General features: G+C 46.1%; 1 protein-coding gene across 1 annotated transcript; it reads left to right on the forward strand.

Annotated features, from left to right (window-relative positions):
* The first annotated feature begins 6,624 nt into the window (after nt 1–6,624).
* LOC125544239 (elongation factor 2-like) lies at nt 6,625–12,336 on the forward strand. The gene is made up of 3 exons (XM_048707855.1): nt 6,625–6,731; nt 7,684–7,813; nt 9,589–12,336. The coding sequence occupies exons 2-3, from the start codon at nt 7,723–7,725 to the stop codon at nt 12,027–12,029; spliced, it is 2,532 nt and encodes an 843-aa protein (XP_048563812.1). The 5' UTR covers nt 6,625–6,731; nt 7,684–7,722; the 3' UTR covers nt 12,030–12,336.
* Nucleotides 12,337–14,924: the final 2,588 nt, after the last annotated feature.

A 14,924-nucleotide genomic window follows, 5' to 3' on the forward strand; every position in this document is an offset into this window, starting at 1 on the left:
GCAATTACATGGCACTTGCATCTTATGCAATAAAGAGACAACTATAAGGCTTCTGCCAGTTGCCGATAACTTCAACAAAACATGATCATCTCATACAACAACTTATATCTCATCACGTATTGATCATATCACATCACAACAAGCCCTGCAAAAACAAGTTGGACGTCCTCTACTTTGTTGTTGCAAGTTTTACGTGGCTGCTACGGGCTGAGCAAGAACCGTTTTTACCTACGCATCAAAACCACAACGATATTTCGTCAAGTATGTGTTGTTTTAACCTTCACAAGGACCGGGCGTAGCCACACTCGATTCAACTAAAGTTGGAGAAACTGACACCCACCAGCCACCTGTGTGCAAAGCACGTCGGTAGAACCAGTCTTGCGTAAGCGTACGCGTAATGTCAGTCCGGGCCGCTTCATCCAACAATACCGCCGAACCGAAGTATGACATGCTGGTAAGCAGTATGACTTGTACCCCCACAACTCACTTGTGTTCTACTCGTGCATATAACATCTACACATAAACCTGGCTCGGATGCCACTATTGGGGAACGTAGTAATTTCAAAAAAATTCCTACGCACACGCAAGATCATGGTGATGCATAGAAACGAGAGGGAAGAGTATCATCTACGTACCCTCGTAGACCGTAAGCGGAAGCGTTATGAGAACGCGGTTGATGTAGTCGTACGTCTTCATGATCCGACCGATCCAAGAACCGAACGTACGGCACCTCCGAGTTCAGCACACGTTCAGCTTGATGACGTCCCACAAACTCCAATCCAGCAGAGCTTCATAGGATAGTTGCGTCAGCACGACGGCATGATGATGATGGTGATGATGTTGCTACCGACGCAGGGCTTCGCCTAAGCACCGCTACGATATGATCGAGGTGGATTATGGTGGAGGGGGGCACCATACACGGCTTGGAACAATCAACTTGTGTGTTCTAGGGTGCCCATGCCCCCGTATATAAAGGAGCGAGGGGGAGGCCAGCCGGCCTGTAGGATCTAGAAGTAGATGTGTCTAGAGGGGGGGTGATTAGACACTTAGTGCTAAAGTTGCAATTTTTAGGCCTTTTTGGTTTGAGTGGAGTTTTAGGCACAATTTCAACATACACAATACATATCAAGCAAGCATGCAAAGAGTATATGAGCAGCGGAATGTAAAGCATGCAACTTGCAAAAATGTAAGGGGAAGGGTTTGGAGAATTCAAACGCAATTGGAGGCACGGATGTTTTTCCCGTGGTTCGGATAGGTGGTGCTATCCTACATCCACGTTGATGGAGACTTCAACCCACGAAGGGTAACGGTTGCGCGAGTCCACGGAGGGCTCCACCCACGAAGGGTAATGGTTGCGCGAGTCCACGGAGGGCTCCACCCACGAAGGGTCCACGAAGAAGCAACCACCCACGAAGGGTCCACGAAGAAGCAACCTTGTCTATCCTACCATGGCCATCGCCCACGAAGGACTTGCCTCACTAGCGGTAGATCTTCACGAAGTAGGCGATCTCCTTGCCCTTACAAACTCCTTGGTTCAACTCCACAACCTTGTCGGAGGCTCCCAAGTGACACCTAGCCAATCTAGGAGACACCACTCTCCAAGAAGTAACAAATGGTGTGTTGATGATGAACTCCTTGCTCTTGTGCTTCAAATGATAGTCTCCCCAACACTCAACTCTCTCTCATAGGATTTGGATTTTGTGGAAAGAAGATTTGAGTGGAAAGCAACTTGGGGAAGGCTAGAGATCAAGATTCATATGGTAGGAATGGAATATCTTGGTCTCAACACATGAGTAGGTGGTTCTCTCTCAGAACATATGAGTTGGAATTGTGTATGTGTTCTGATGGCTCTCTCCACGAATGAAGAGGAGGTGGAGGGGTATATATAGCCTCCACACAAAATCCAACCGTTACACACAGTTTTCCAATCTCGGTGGGACCGAATCAACAAACTCGGTCGGACCGAAAAGGTAAACCTAGTGACCGTTAGAGATTTTCGGTGGGACTGACATGCAACTCGGTAGGACCGATATGGTTAGGGTTTGGTAATAAGCTAACCAGAGAGTTGGTCAGGTAAACTCGGTGGGACCGATTTGCTCTTTCGGTGAGACCGAAAAGTTACAAAAAGGAAATAGAGAGTTTACACTGCAATCTCGGTGGGGCCGATTGCATATCTCGGTGGGACCGAAAATATTGCAATAGGTAACAGAGAGTTTGCAAACCCATCTCGGTGAGACCGAGATCCCATCGGTGAGACCGAACTGATTAGGGTTTCTGGCAGTGGCTATGACAGGTGAAACTCGGTGGCGCCGGATAGGAATAATCGGTAGGTCCGAGTTTGGCTTTGGGTTTAGGTCATATGTGGAAGTGGGAAAGTAGCTGAGGATTTTGGAGCATATCATTAAGCACATGAAGCAAGAGGCTCATTAAGCAACACCTCATCCCTCCTTGATAGTATTGGCTTTTCCTATGGACTCAATGTGATCTTGGATCACTAAAATGTAAAATGAAGAGTCTTGAGCTTGAAGCTTTAGCCAATCCTTTGTCCTTAGCATCTTGAAGGAGTTCCCACAACCTTTAGTCCATGCCACTCCATTGTTGAACTTATCTGAAACATGCTAGATAGAAATGTTAGTCCAACAAGAGATATGTTGTCATCAATTATCAAAACCACCTAGGGAGCACTTGTGCTTTCACGGCCCTTGCAGGGCGCGCCAGGAGGAGTCCTCCTCCTAGTAGGAGTAGGACTCCCCTTTCCTACTCCTACTAGGAGGGGAAAGGAAGGAGGAGAGGGAGAAGGAAGGAGAGGGAGGAAAGGAGGAAAGGGGGCCCGGCCCCTAGTCCAATTCGGTTTGGGCTAGGGGGGCCGCGCGCCCTGCCTTGTCCTGCCTCCTCTCTTCCACCACTTGGCCCATGAGGCCCAATACTTCTTCCCCCGTATTCCCGTAACTCCTTGGTACTCCGAAAAATAACCGAATCACTCGGAACCTTTCCGATGTCCGAATATAGTCGTCCAATATATCGATCTTTACGACTTGACCATTTTGAGACTCCTCGTCATATCCCCGATCTCATCCGGGACTCCAAACTACCTTCGGTACATCAAAACACATAAACTCATAATATCGATCGTCACCGAACGTTAAGCGTGCGGACCCTACGTGTTCGAGAACTGTGTAGATATGACCGAGACATGTCTCCGGTCAATAACCAATATCAGAATCTAGATGCTCATATTGGCTCCTACATATTCTACGAAGATCTTTATCAGTCAAACCGCATAACAACATACGTTGTTCCCTTTGTCATCGGTATGTTACTTGACCGAGATTCGATCTTTGGTATCTCAATACCTAGTTCAATCTCGTTACCGGCAAGTATCTTTACTCGTTTCGTAATGCATCATCCCGCAACTAACTCATTAGTCACATTGCTTGCAAGGCTTATAGTGATGTGCATTACCAAGAGGGCCCAGAGATACCTCTTCGACAATCGGAGTGACAAATCCTAATCTCGATCTATGCCAACTCAACAAGTACCATCGGAGACACCTGTAGAGCACCTTTATAATCACCCAGTTACGTTGTGACGCTTGGTAGTACACAAAGTGTTCCTCTAGTATTCGGGAGTTGCATAATCTCATAGTCATAGGAACATGTATAAGTCATGAAGAAAGCAATAGCAATATACTAAATGATCAAATGCTAAGTAACGGAATGGGTCAAGTCAATCACATCATTCTCTAATGATGTGATCCCGTTAATCAAATGACAACTCATGTCTATGGCTAGGAAACGTAACCATCTTTGATTCAACGAGCTAGTCAAGTAGAGGCATACTAGTGACACTCTGTTTGTCTATGTATTCACACATGTACTAAATTTCTGGTTAATACAATTCTAGCATGAATAATAAACATTTATCATGATATAAGGAAATAAATAATAACTTTATTATTACCTCTAGGACATATTTACTTCAAGTGTTAGGGTAATTATTTTTATCAAAATCACGTACCTTTATTACCTCTACCTTTGAAGGAGATGTCATTGTATAAATCGTGGGCAATCTGATATTACCAAAGGTTCATGTCAATATCCCGTTCTAGGGTCACGGTAGTATAGTAAGGAATACAAACCTCGCTCCTCTGATTGTTTACTTCACTTTGGTCGGTCAAGGAAACATTCAACTTCGTGTCATCTATTTCGCTTTGGTCTAGTATCTTCATGTCGAATTCCAGCTAAAGGAGAGGCCATTGGATCCATCTGGGCTTCTAGTCTTTCTTTGCAAGCACGTCCTTTACTGTCCGACGATCCATGTAGACAATGAATTTTGTTTCTGCAATGTAAGGCCAGAACTTTCCACAAGCAAATATTATAACGCACAATTCTCTATCATCTTTAGCATAGTTCCTTTGGGCATCACTTACAGTATGACTAGCGTAATAAATAATATTAAGGTTATTACCTTCATGTTGTCCTAAGACATGACTTACCACATTGTTATCAGTCTCACAAATTACCTCATAGGGTTGGTCCCAATTAGGTGGTTTGATAACATGTGTCGTGATCAAGGCTTGCTTCAAATGCTCAAAGGCGGTAGTATACTCCTTGCCGAATTCCAACGAACACTTTTCTGCATAAGCCTTGTCGTGATCATGACGTTTTTTTTCTTAAGCTTCAAAATGCTCATGTAAGTGCTATACCGACAAAGACATATAAAGAGGTGCACAAACGCAGTAAAATCCAAATAATCATATAGCTATGGAACAAAATAAGAGGTGCAAAACAATGCAAGAAATGGATTCATCACCCATCTCTCTCTGATGGGCTTCCAAGCATCACTGTTTCGGGCCTCCTAGTGCAATGCATGGACCACATCCTTTAGGTCCGGGCTTGGATCCTCCTAGCACTACAATACTTCAGGCTTGAGGGATCACGACACCGATGTTCGAGTTTGTTGTTGCAGTGTCTGGTTTGCAAGTCAAAGTCATTGTCTTTGCAGTCAAAACTGTAGAAACCATTGCCTATAGTTCGCTGGCCTTCTTCACTTCACTGCATTCATCATATGATGTCACGACTTGTGGATCCAATATGTCGCAACTTGCGACAATGGTAGTTAGAAAACTCTCCGCCTGCGCTTGTAATTTTGATGAGGTGGCCTCCTTCTCCTCAAAACTTGGTGTGCTCACGTCAACTTCTTGTGACACATTGGTCGCCGCACTTGGCGAACTAACCCAGATCACTTATGGTAAACTAGTAAATGCGCACGTGCAACGCACGTTAATATTTTGGTAATATATTAATTGCATGCAGATATTAGATATGCTATTATTTGTGTGTTAATCCTGTGATTAGTGCAATATTTGGTATGATATTAATTGCACGTTAAACATGTTTAACGCTCGCCATTGGAGCAGCCTAGGTCGTTGGATTGACTTAGTTCGATGGCCGAGATCAGTTGGATCTGCCCCTTTGGGTCTTTTTATATTGGTATAGATGTCATGTCGTTGTTTGTGATAGCCTCATGTTGTCCCACATGAGTACCAATGTCCCTGACACATGCGCAGACTACCTCGACTTGGATCATGTACAACTCATTAAAGATGGACCTCTTCGCGCTCATGAGAGAACTCTCGCTCCACTCATAAACCCTCACTCGATCATCGTGCCATTCCGGAAAATCCATCAGTAGGTGTCCTGGCATGGTGACTAGGTTAGAGGGGAAACATAAGACGGTTTTATCCATGCTCAGGTCATCTGGAAGAGATAAAACCCTACTCCTGCTCTGTGTATATTGCTATTGGGGTGTACAAAGTACAAGTATAACCGAAGGATTGCATGATAGGTGGAAGGGAGTCCTCCATGGCTCCGGCTTCCTTATCTTGAACGACAAGACTTCCAGAGTCTTCTCGTATAAGGCCCAAAGGTCGTACTGATGTCTCAGGACGGAACCGACCTAGGAGGCCTCGGGACGGCTTACTTGGGCTGGTTACCAGCAAGGTGTGGCACCCGTGGGCCATAACACCATTAGTATCCCATGAACCGGTCATCAGGCTTGTGTGCATCCCGACCAACATCGATCCACCCATTTCTCCTCTGTCGAACACGATCAATCAAATATCAAAAGCAATTCATTTTATACATACCACACTGGACGGTAAACACAAATACTTACAAAGCCGGTATCATTTAGAGCTTCTGTCACAATGTTCATAGTAGAGCAGATTTGTTGCTAGTATTCACATTTGTATTTTGGCTGAAAAAGTTGCACGACTTGTCCAGACTAACCAATTGACCGGAGGCTGCACAACAAGAAGTAAAAGTGGATACCCTAAAAAAAGTAAAAATGGAAGAGTAAGGGCCAAGCTGCATGCACAGCCTCACTATACGTAAGGGCCAAGTTTTTTATTTGAGAGATCGAAGAGTGGCCCAGAAATCAGCTCGGAATAAGTCCACCGCGCATTCTCCGAACTATCTCTCCCTTGGTACAGATCGGACGGCATCGCTCGCCTCACAGCCGCACGGACAGCCACGATTCGCTCGCCTTTCCCGCGGCGCCGTCACTACGCAGCCAATAAAACCCCCCGCAAGGCCGCAACCCCCGGTCGCCCACAGCGCACAGGCCACTGGGGGATCGCCTAGGTCCTTCTCCTGCGCCTTCGTTCGGCGCCGCCATCCTCCAGGGCTGTCCTCATCTCATTCCTCCTGATAGCGAGGGGGATCCTCAAGGTGAGACAACATCCTTGTGCTCGATCGATCTATTCCCTGTAGATCGTCCGTGCGTCGAGTGGTTTTGGTCCAGCTCGCAAGGGTTCTTGTTCTTCCCGTGGAATGATTTAACATTATTCGTAGTGGGTACAAGTAATGGTCTGGTGCTGAATGCCGATCTAAATCTGGTAGATGTATCTTTTGTATCACACAACACGCCCTAGATTTTTCTCCCTGATGTATTTTACCGTCTGATGCGATATAAATGCCGTTCTGTTGAGACGTTTTAGGTGTTATTTCACATTCGGTTTTATTTCCAGTAGCAGAGTTTAAATTATGTTAGGCATTCGAACATATGAATATGTGAATCGTAAATATATTGTTTCCGCAGGGCCATAAGTTTCTGCAGAGTGACATGGATATGTGTTTCGTTTATTAAGAGATTTATGTTCCGTTTACTACAGTATTATGCTACTGATTCATGCGATTCACTAGATACTCAATCTTTGTTTTCCTTCTCTTTCTTGTATTGATACAAGAGCTTTGTTTAGTTGTGTTCTGACAATCTTGGGTATTTTTTTCCAAGGCTTTGTTTTCTGTTATCTCTACTCTCTGATTTACGATTTCTTGCTATGTAAATAGGGATAACAGAATGTAATATAGACTGAAATGTTTAATGGTACAACATTTACCTTAGTTGTCATGCAGAATGTAATATAGACTGAAGTATCACCTGGCTTGCATTATATTGATGTCCTTGTTTTCAACCTGTGCTTTAATTTTTTACCGTGTCTACTGAATTTTGTCTTTCCATTCTCGCTTACCTTTGTGCACTTATGTATACCAACATAGGAGCTACCAAATCTGTTTAGGACTGTCAATCATTTCTACCTTGGGGTGATTCAGTAATCTTCTTAGTACTGTTAGTCTTAGTCGTTACATGGATTCTAACTTGGTTACTACTTTTGAACAGGAACTTATATTTGTAGTGTGATAATCAAAAGCAGTCAAGATGGTGAAATTCACAGTAGAAGGACTCCGCATCATCATGGACAAGCAAAATAATATTCGCAACATGTCTGTTATTGCTCATGTGGACCATGGTATGTGCTGGGAAAGTTACTGCTTGGGTTGCACAAGTATTTGATGTTTTTATTCATATGTTATCTATGGGGGTTGATCCTTTTTTGCTTGTTCGTATTGTCTCTTGTTTGTATGAACAGTTGCTCAGCATAGACTTGTGAAATATTTTATCTCACAGCATAGCTTGTTTATATTTCTGTTCTCAGATTGTATATTTCTGCTCATATTTTTTCTTTGTATTGATTCTTTATAGCGTGTTCATGATGTCTCTTGTTTTGCTAGAACACATGCCCATTTTTAGATTGCTGTGATATTTTAATTGCATATGAAAAAGATAACGCCCACACGTGTGGGCGTTTGCATCTCGCCCACACGCATGGATCAACGTCCGTTTGTGTTTGCATGAATCTTGGTATGTTTTGCCAGATTTTTTATGCCACGTAGGACTGGGCTGGTGTGTGGGCATTCATCTGGGCGCCCACACGTCCGTTTCATCACGCGGAGGGGCTGGTGTGTGGGTGTTTAGCAGTTCGCCCACACGCCAGTTTTCACGCACGCAGAGGGGCTGGTGTGTGGGCGTCTATCAGTTCGCCCACACGCCCGTCTCCTCTCCCACACCCAAAGTTGTCAGTTGCCATGTGTTTTGCAGGGTACATGGCAACTGCCCTAGTGTGCTTGTAAGCAGATGACAACTCTCTCTTTACCCGAACATGTTGTTTTGCCATGTCTTTTTTGTAGTGCTACATGGCAACTGCCTAGTGTTAGTAGGTGGCAACTCCTAAAGTTTTCAAATCATGGCAACTGTACTAGACCAGACCATACATGGCAACAGCTGCAGTTGTCCAAAAATGGCATCTGGCACTTGACCTGAGATGGCAACTGCAGTTGAGCAACCATGGCAACTGTAGTTGTCAGACATGGCAACTGTAGTTCAGCAACATGGCAATTGCAGTTAAACGAACGTGGAGGAGGGTCCGGACCATGGCAACTATGGGGACGCGTGGTGATTGTCACGCGGGGCATGCGGAACGGTGAGGTAGGAGGCCGGACGTACGGGCGTGTGGGCATTATCTATTTTGCCCACACGTAGGCGTGTGGAAGGGACCGCGAGGCAAAAGACTGAGCGTGTGGGCATTACTTGTTTTGCGCACACGTAGACGTGTGGACTGATTCTCTTAGATACCACACGAAACGTGTGGCCAGACCCCTTAACGCCCACACGTGTGGGTGTTATCGGGACCCATTGCATAATATAGCTCGTTTACATTTCTGCTGTCAGATTGTATTTTCATCCTGAAAATTGCAGTCCATATGACTTTGACCAAATACTAGCTTAAACATGATTGTGCACAGTAAAGTAAAATTCAATGGATAACCTGTTTGTTCCTTTAATTTTAAGGATCTGATCATCCAGGATTTAAAGCTACTTTTGTATTGTCCTGAAGTAAATGGGTGATTATTTCAATATGTGCTGGTTGTATTTTCTGTACTGCATAGTTATGTTATGCAATTTAATCTCAGTAGATCATGTGTGCTCATCAAGCCATTTTCTATCTCTCTTGTTTGTTTTAGTTTTAATCTTGTTATTTATTTATTTTGCAAAATTTAATATTGTTAGTAATCCCTGAATTCCAACATTTGTCTACTCTCCTTTTGGTGGGTCAGTGTTTTGACTGTGCTCTATCTTTGTAGCGTTCTAGCGCTCCGTTTCTTGTTCAATGTTAAGAGTGTGCATTGTAATTAAATGTTATTAACTCATGTTTTTGACCACATTCATGGTTTTTAATTACGGCAGGCAAGTCTACGCTTACTGATTCTCTAGTGGCAGCTGCTGGGATTATTGCACAAGAAGTTGCAGGTGACGTCCGCATGACTGATACTCGTGCAGATGAAGCAGAACGTGGTATCACAATCAAATCCACGGGTATATCTCTTTTCTATGAGATGACTGATGAATCACTCAGGTCTTATAAGGGCGAGAGAGATGGGAATGAATACCTGATCAACCTTATAGATTCGCCTGGGCACGTTGATTTCTCTTCAGAAGTCACAGCTGCTCTTCGTATTACTGATGGTGCCTTGGTGGTGGTTGACTGTATTGAGGGTGTCTGTGTGCAAACTGAAACTGTGCTTCGCCAAGCCCTTGGTGAGAGGATTAGGCCTGTCCTTACTGTGAACAAGATGGACAGATGCTTCCTTGAGCTTCAGGTTGATGGTGAGGAAGCTTACCAGACTTTCTCCCGTGTCATTGAGAACGCCAATGTCATTATGGCAACATATGAAGATGCAAAACTTGGTGATGTCCAAGTCTACCCAGAGAAGGGAACTGTTGCTTTCTCTGCTGGTTTACATGGATGGGCATTTACTCTCACCAACTTTGCTAAGATGTATGCCTCCAAGTTTGGAGTTGATGAAACTAAAATGATGGAGAGGCTTTGGGGTGAGAACTTCTTTGACACAGCCACGAAAAAGTGGACCAACAAGAACACGGGCTCTCCTACTTGCAAGAGAGGTTTTGTTCAGTTCTGCTATGATCCAATCAAGCAAATAATCAACACCTGCATGAATGACCAGAAGGATAAATTGTGGCCTATGTTACAGAAGCTTGGTGTGACCATGAAGGCTGATGAGAAGGAGCTAATGGGCAAGCCTTTAATGAAGCGTGTTATGCAGACTTGGCTGCCAGCAAGTACAGCTCTACTTGAGATGATGATATTCCACCTTCCTTCTCCTTCCAAAGCACAGAAGTATCGTGTAGAGAACTTGTATGAGGGGCCCCTTGACGATGTCTATGCAACTGCTATAAGAAACTGTGACCCAGAAGGTCCTCTTATGCTCTATGTTTCCAAGATGATTCCAGCATCTGACAAGGGCAGATTCTTTGCGTTTGGCCGTGTCTTCTCTGGGAGAATTGCAACTGGCATGAAGGTCCGGATCATGGGCCCAAACTATGTTCCTGGCCAGAAGAAGGATCTGTACGTGAAGAGTGTCCAGCGTACAGTTATTTGGATGGGAAAGAAGCAAGAGTCTGTTGACGATGTTCCTTGTGGTAATACTGTTGCTATGGTTGGCTTGGATCAGTTCATCACAAAGAATGCTACCCTGACAAACGAAAAGGAGGTTGATGCATGCCCAATCAGAGCAATGAAATTTTCTGTATCCCCTGTTGTACGCGTTGCTGTGCAGTGCAAGGTTGCCTCTGATCTTCCCAAACTTGTCGAAGGCTTGAAGCGCCTGGCGAAGTCTGACCCTATGGTTGTGTGTTCCATGGAAGAGTCTGGCGAGCATATCATTGCTGGAGCTGGAGAGCTGCACCTTGAAATTTGTTTGAAGGATCTGCAGGAGGATTTCATGGGTGGTGCTGAGATTATTGTTTCCCCTCCTGTTGTCTCTTTCCGTGAGACCGTTCTTGAGAAGTCCTGCCGCACCGTGATGAGCAAGTCCCCGAACAAGCACAACCGTCTCTACATGGAAGCTCGTCCCATGGAGGAAGGGCTGGCCGAGGCCATTGACGATGGCCGCATCGGCCCACGTGATGATCCCAAGGTGCGCTCCAAGGTCTTCTCCGAGGAGTTTGGTTGGGACAAGGATCTTGCCAAGAAGATTTGGTGTTTTGGACCCGAGACCACTGGGCCGAACATGGTTGTTGATATGTGCAAGGGAGTGCAGTATCTGAATGAAATCAAGGACTCCGTTGTGGCTGGCTTCCAGTGGGCGTCGAAAGAAGGGGCATTGGCAGAGGAAAACATGCGTGGTATTTGCTTTGAGGTCTGTGACGTCGTTCTCCATACAGATGCTATTCACAGGGGTGGCGGTCAGGTCATCCCGACGGCTAGAAGGGTTATTTATGCTTCTCAGCTCACAGCTAAGCCAAGGTTACTTGAGCCTGTGTACCTAGTGGAGATCCAGGCACCTGAGAATGCACTTGGTGGTATCTATGGTGTTCTTAACCAGAAGAGAGGGCACGTGTTTGAGGAGATGCAGAGGCCTGGTACCCCACTTTACAACATCAAGGCGTACCTCCCTGTTATCGAGTCCTTTGGTTTCTCCGGCACACTTAGGGCTGCGACATCTGGTCAGGCCTTCCCGCAGTGTGTGTTTGATCACTGGGACATGATGTCTGCTGATCCTTTGGAGGCAGGATCACAGGCGGCGCAGCTGGTTTTGGATATCCGCAAGAGAAAAGGGTTGAAAGAACAGATGACCCCTCTCTCCGAATTTGAGGACAAGCTCTAAATTTTTGCTCCCATGTTATCTGTTATCTCAGCCAATTTTTGATCTATGCTTGGTCTGTGTCAAGAGATGTACTCTTTTTCGTATTCTAGTTCTTTGGGTTGTGTTGTACTGAACCTATTTCGGTCTATATCGGATTTAGCAAATAATTTACCTTATATGATATATGCTTGATTGAGTAGTTGATTTTAGCAAGTGTTGCTTTGCATCTCCTAATTGCATTTTCTTCTTATGTTTGAGAACCTTGGCAAGTTTTTTCAATGTTTCCTTGCGTCTGATAAATTGCCCCAACTGGTTTTATTGAAAACTTGAGCAGATTGTTGTAAATTAGCTGTTGCCATTTCTTTGCAAGAGATTTTTTAAATTCTTATGTAGGACTATGCTCAGAGCTTCTAATGTGAAAAGAGGTGTTTTTGCAATGAGAAACACTGTACACTGTATTATTTCATGACGATAATTCTCTTGCATTTAACTTAAGAAACACCCCATAAAATACATCAGCATTCCAATTTACAAAGTGCAACCTGGGCAGACTCAAGTCCTGAATTGTTTTCGTTTTGACATTGTCCATTGTGCTCTGGGCATATAAATGGAAGTTCACTCTTGAACAATCTATGTTACTCCCTCTGTAAAGTAATATAAGATCTTTTAGATCACTAAAGTAGTGATCTAAAAGATCTTATATTAGTTTACAGAGGGGAGTATAAATTAATTTGGTGGGAGCCAAAAGATTTTCCCTTGGGTGATTGTTGGTATGAATTTGACCAGGACGTATGCAATTGAAATAGCAAATCGTCTTAACCCTGGTTATTTCTGTTTACTCTAGTGATTTTAAACTCTTGACTGCACTCGGAGATTTTAAACCCTGCTAATATTTGTTTCAGGTCTGACAGAAGCATAAGAAATGTGAGACTGATGGAGAGATATAATTACTTTGCTTCGAGTTGTCACCAATATGGTTTTAGAGTCTCTGTCAAGATGAAAGGGAGAGTGATTTGGCTGGCGTATAGATGCCCTGAAGCACATGCACACTGGATTGTCTTCTATGTGGCTGGTTGCTTAACTGCATTTTCTTACCAAATTTATCACCCTGCTCCCTTTATGCTGTTGTGCATGAACTTGACTCTTATTATCAGATTTCTTTTTTAATCATCGCTTCTGCAATTCTGTAGGCTGTTGAAACTGCTCTTGCTTGGTCCGAACGTATTTACGTAGAATTTTCTGTAGTTAATTTTCGTTCCCATTTTATGACAAAAGGGACTGTTGTCAATCTGAACAACAGGTTTTATGACACAAATCTAGAAGCTGAAATGATCGAACGTATAGACCAAATCCAGGACATAGTTCAGTGGATGGGATGGGATGGGAGCCCTACAAAGTTACATACACAAGTGATTATTGCCAAGCTTTGTATGAGCACGCCCTTGAGTTAATATGGGAAGTGCTCGCCTATGTGGGTCAACATGATCTTTTCCTCCCCTCCTTTCTTTATCATGTAACAATAGTAAATTTGAAAGGAAATGGATCGTTCTTAACTTTTGTTTGAAAATAGGTAAAACTCCTTACCGTGGAGTCCCCCACCCCTCCCCCTCTCGCGACCGCGCCGCCCCCGCGGGCGTCCGGCCGCGCCCCGATCTCCCCCCCCCCCTCCAGCCCCCCTCTTTCCCTCCTCCCCGCCGCCGTCGCTGGCGCCCGCGGCCGGCCTGGCCCCGGGGTCGCTGGTGGCGGCGGCCCCCTGCCTTTCCCCTCCCGGTGGCTCTCCGGCGCGGGGCGGAGCTGCGCCGGGGGGTGCTCCTCGGCGGTGACGGTCTTGCTGGCGGTGGGGTGCCTCGTCGCAGGGCGGGCGAGCGAGCGGCTGGACGGCGGCAGCGTCGTTGGCGGCAGGGTGGCGCTGCGGCACGTCCTGGCGGCGGAGCTCGGCCCAGATCTAGGCCCTACGGGGCCATCTGGTCTTGGCCAGGCCGGCGGCGGGGCGGGTCGGTGGCGTGATTCCTGGTAGGCTGGGGAGCGGCGTTGCGCAACGGGGGCTGGCGGTGCCGACGCCAGCCTGCTACAGCATTGCTGGCGGGGCTTAGCGGGCCCGTTTCGGGCCTGGCCGGGCCAGGGGTGGCCTGGTATGCCCCGCTGCTGTGTCCGGTCGGCTACCGCGACGGTGCCGGAGGCGCGGGCTTCTCGCACGACGGCGGTGGAGGTGGTTCCCTCCCGCTCGGCCTTGGTGTTGCTGCTCTCGTCGTGTGGCGCTTCTCTCCGGTCTTCTCGGCCTCGTGTTGGTGCTCGTAGTGAGACGGCGTGGGTGGCGGCGCAACCGCGATGGCGCATTGGGTGGTGGTTTGGTTGGTAGGCTCCGGATGGGCGGTGGTGTTTGGCGTGCGGGAGAAATCCTTGCCGGCTCGTCCGGCTCCGATGCGGTGACACCGGCGGGTGCCACCATTCCTTCTTGAAGGGTGTCGGTGGTAGCCATTCTCCACCTCCCTCTGCATATCGGGGGAAACCCTAGGACTCATCCGGGCAGCAGCGTCGTCGACGTCGCATACCTTCTTGAAGGTGCTGCTTGGTACGCGGCACTCGGAACCTCGGGCTGTGGTGTAGCGTCTCTGGAGGGCGCAGCGGTGGCGGGCCTTCCGCGCTTAGTCGAGCTGCCGTTGTTGGTATTTGTTTTTTCTTCCTTTCGTCTTTGGGCTTGTTGTGCTGCTCGCCCCAGCATCGCGTTTGCACTGTTGGTTGGTGCTTTGGAATACAAAGCGGGGGAAAACCCTTTTTCGGTAAAATAGGTAAAACTTTTGTGCATATACTTATTTGTTTTGAAAATTTGGGCAATCTCTGTATGGCTTTCTGTTGGACAACATCGATGAGAAGGGAGGATGCCGAAGTATTTAAGATCTGCTTCTTGCCTCCTTT

The sequence above is a fragment of the Triticum urartu genome, chromosome 3 (genome assembly GCF_003073215.2).
Source record: "Triticum urartu cultivar G1812 chromosome 3, Tu2.1, whole genome shotgun sequence".
Lineage (NCBI taxonomy): Eukaryota > Viridiplantae > Streptophyta > Magnoliopsida > Poales > Poaceae > Triticum > Triticum urartu.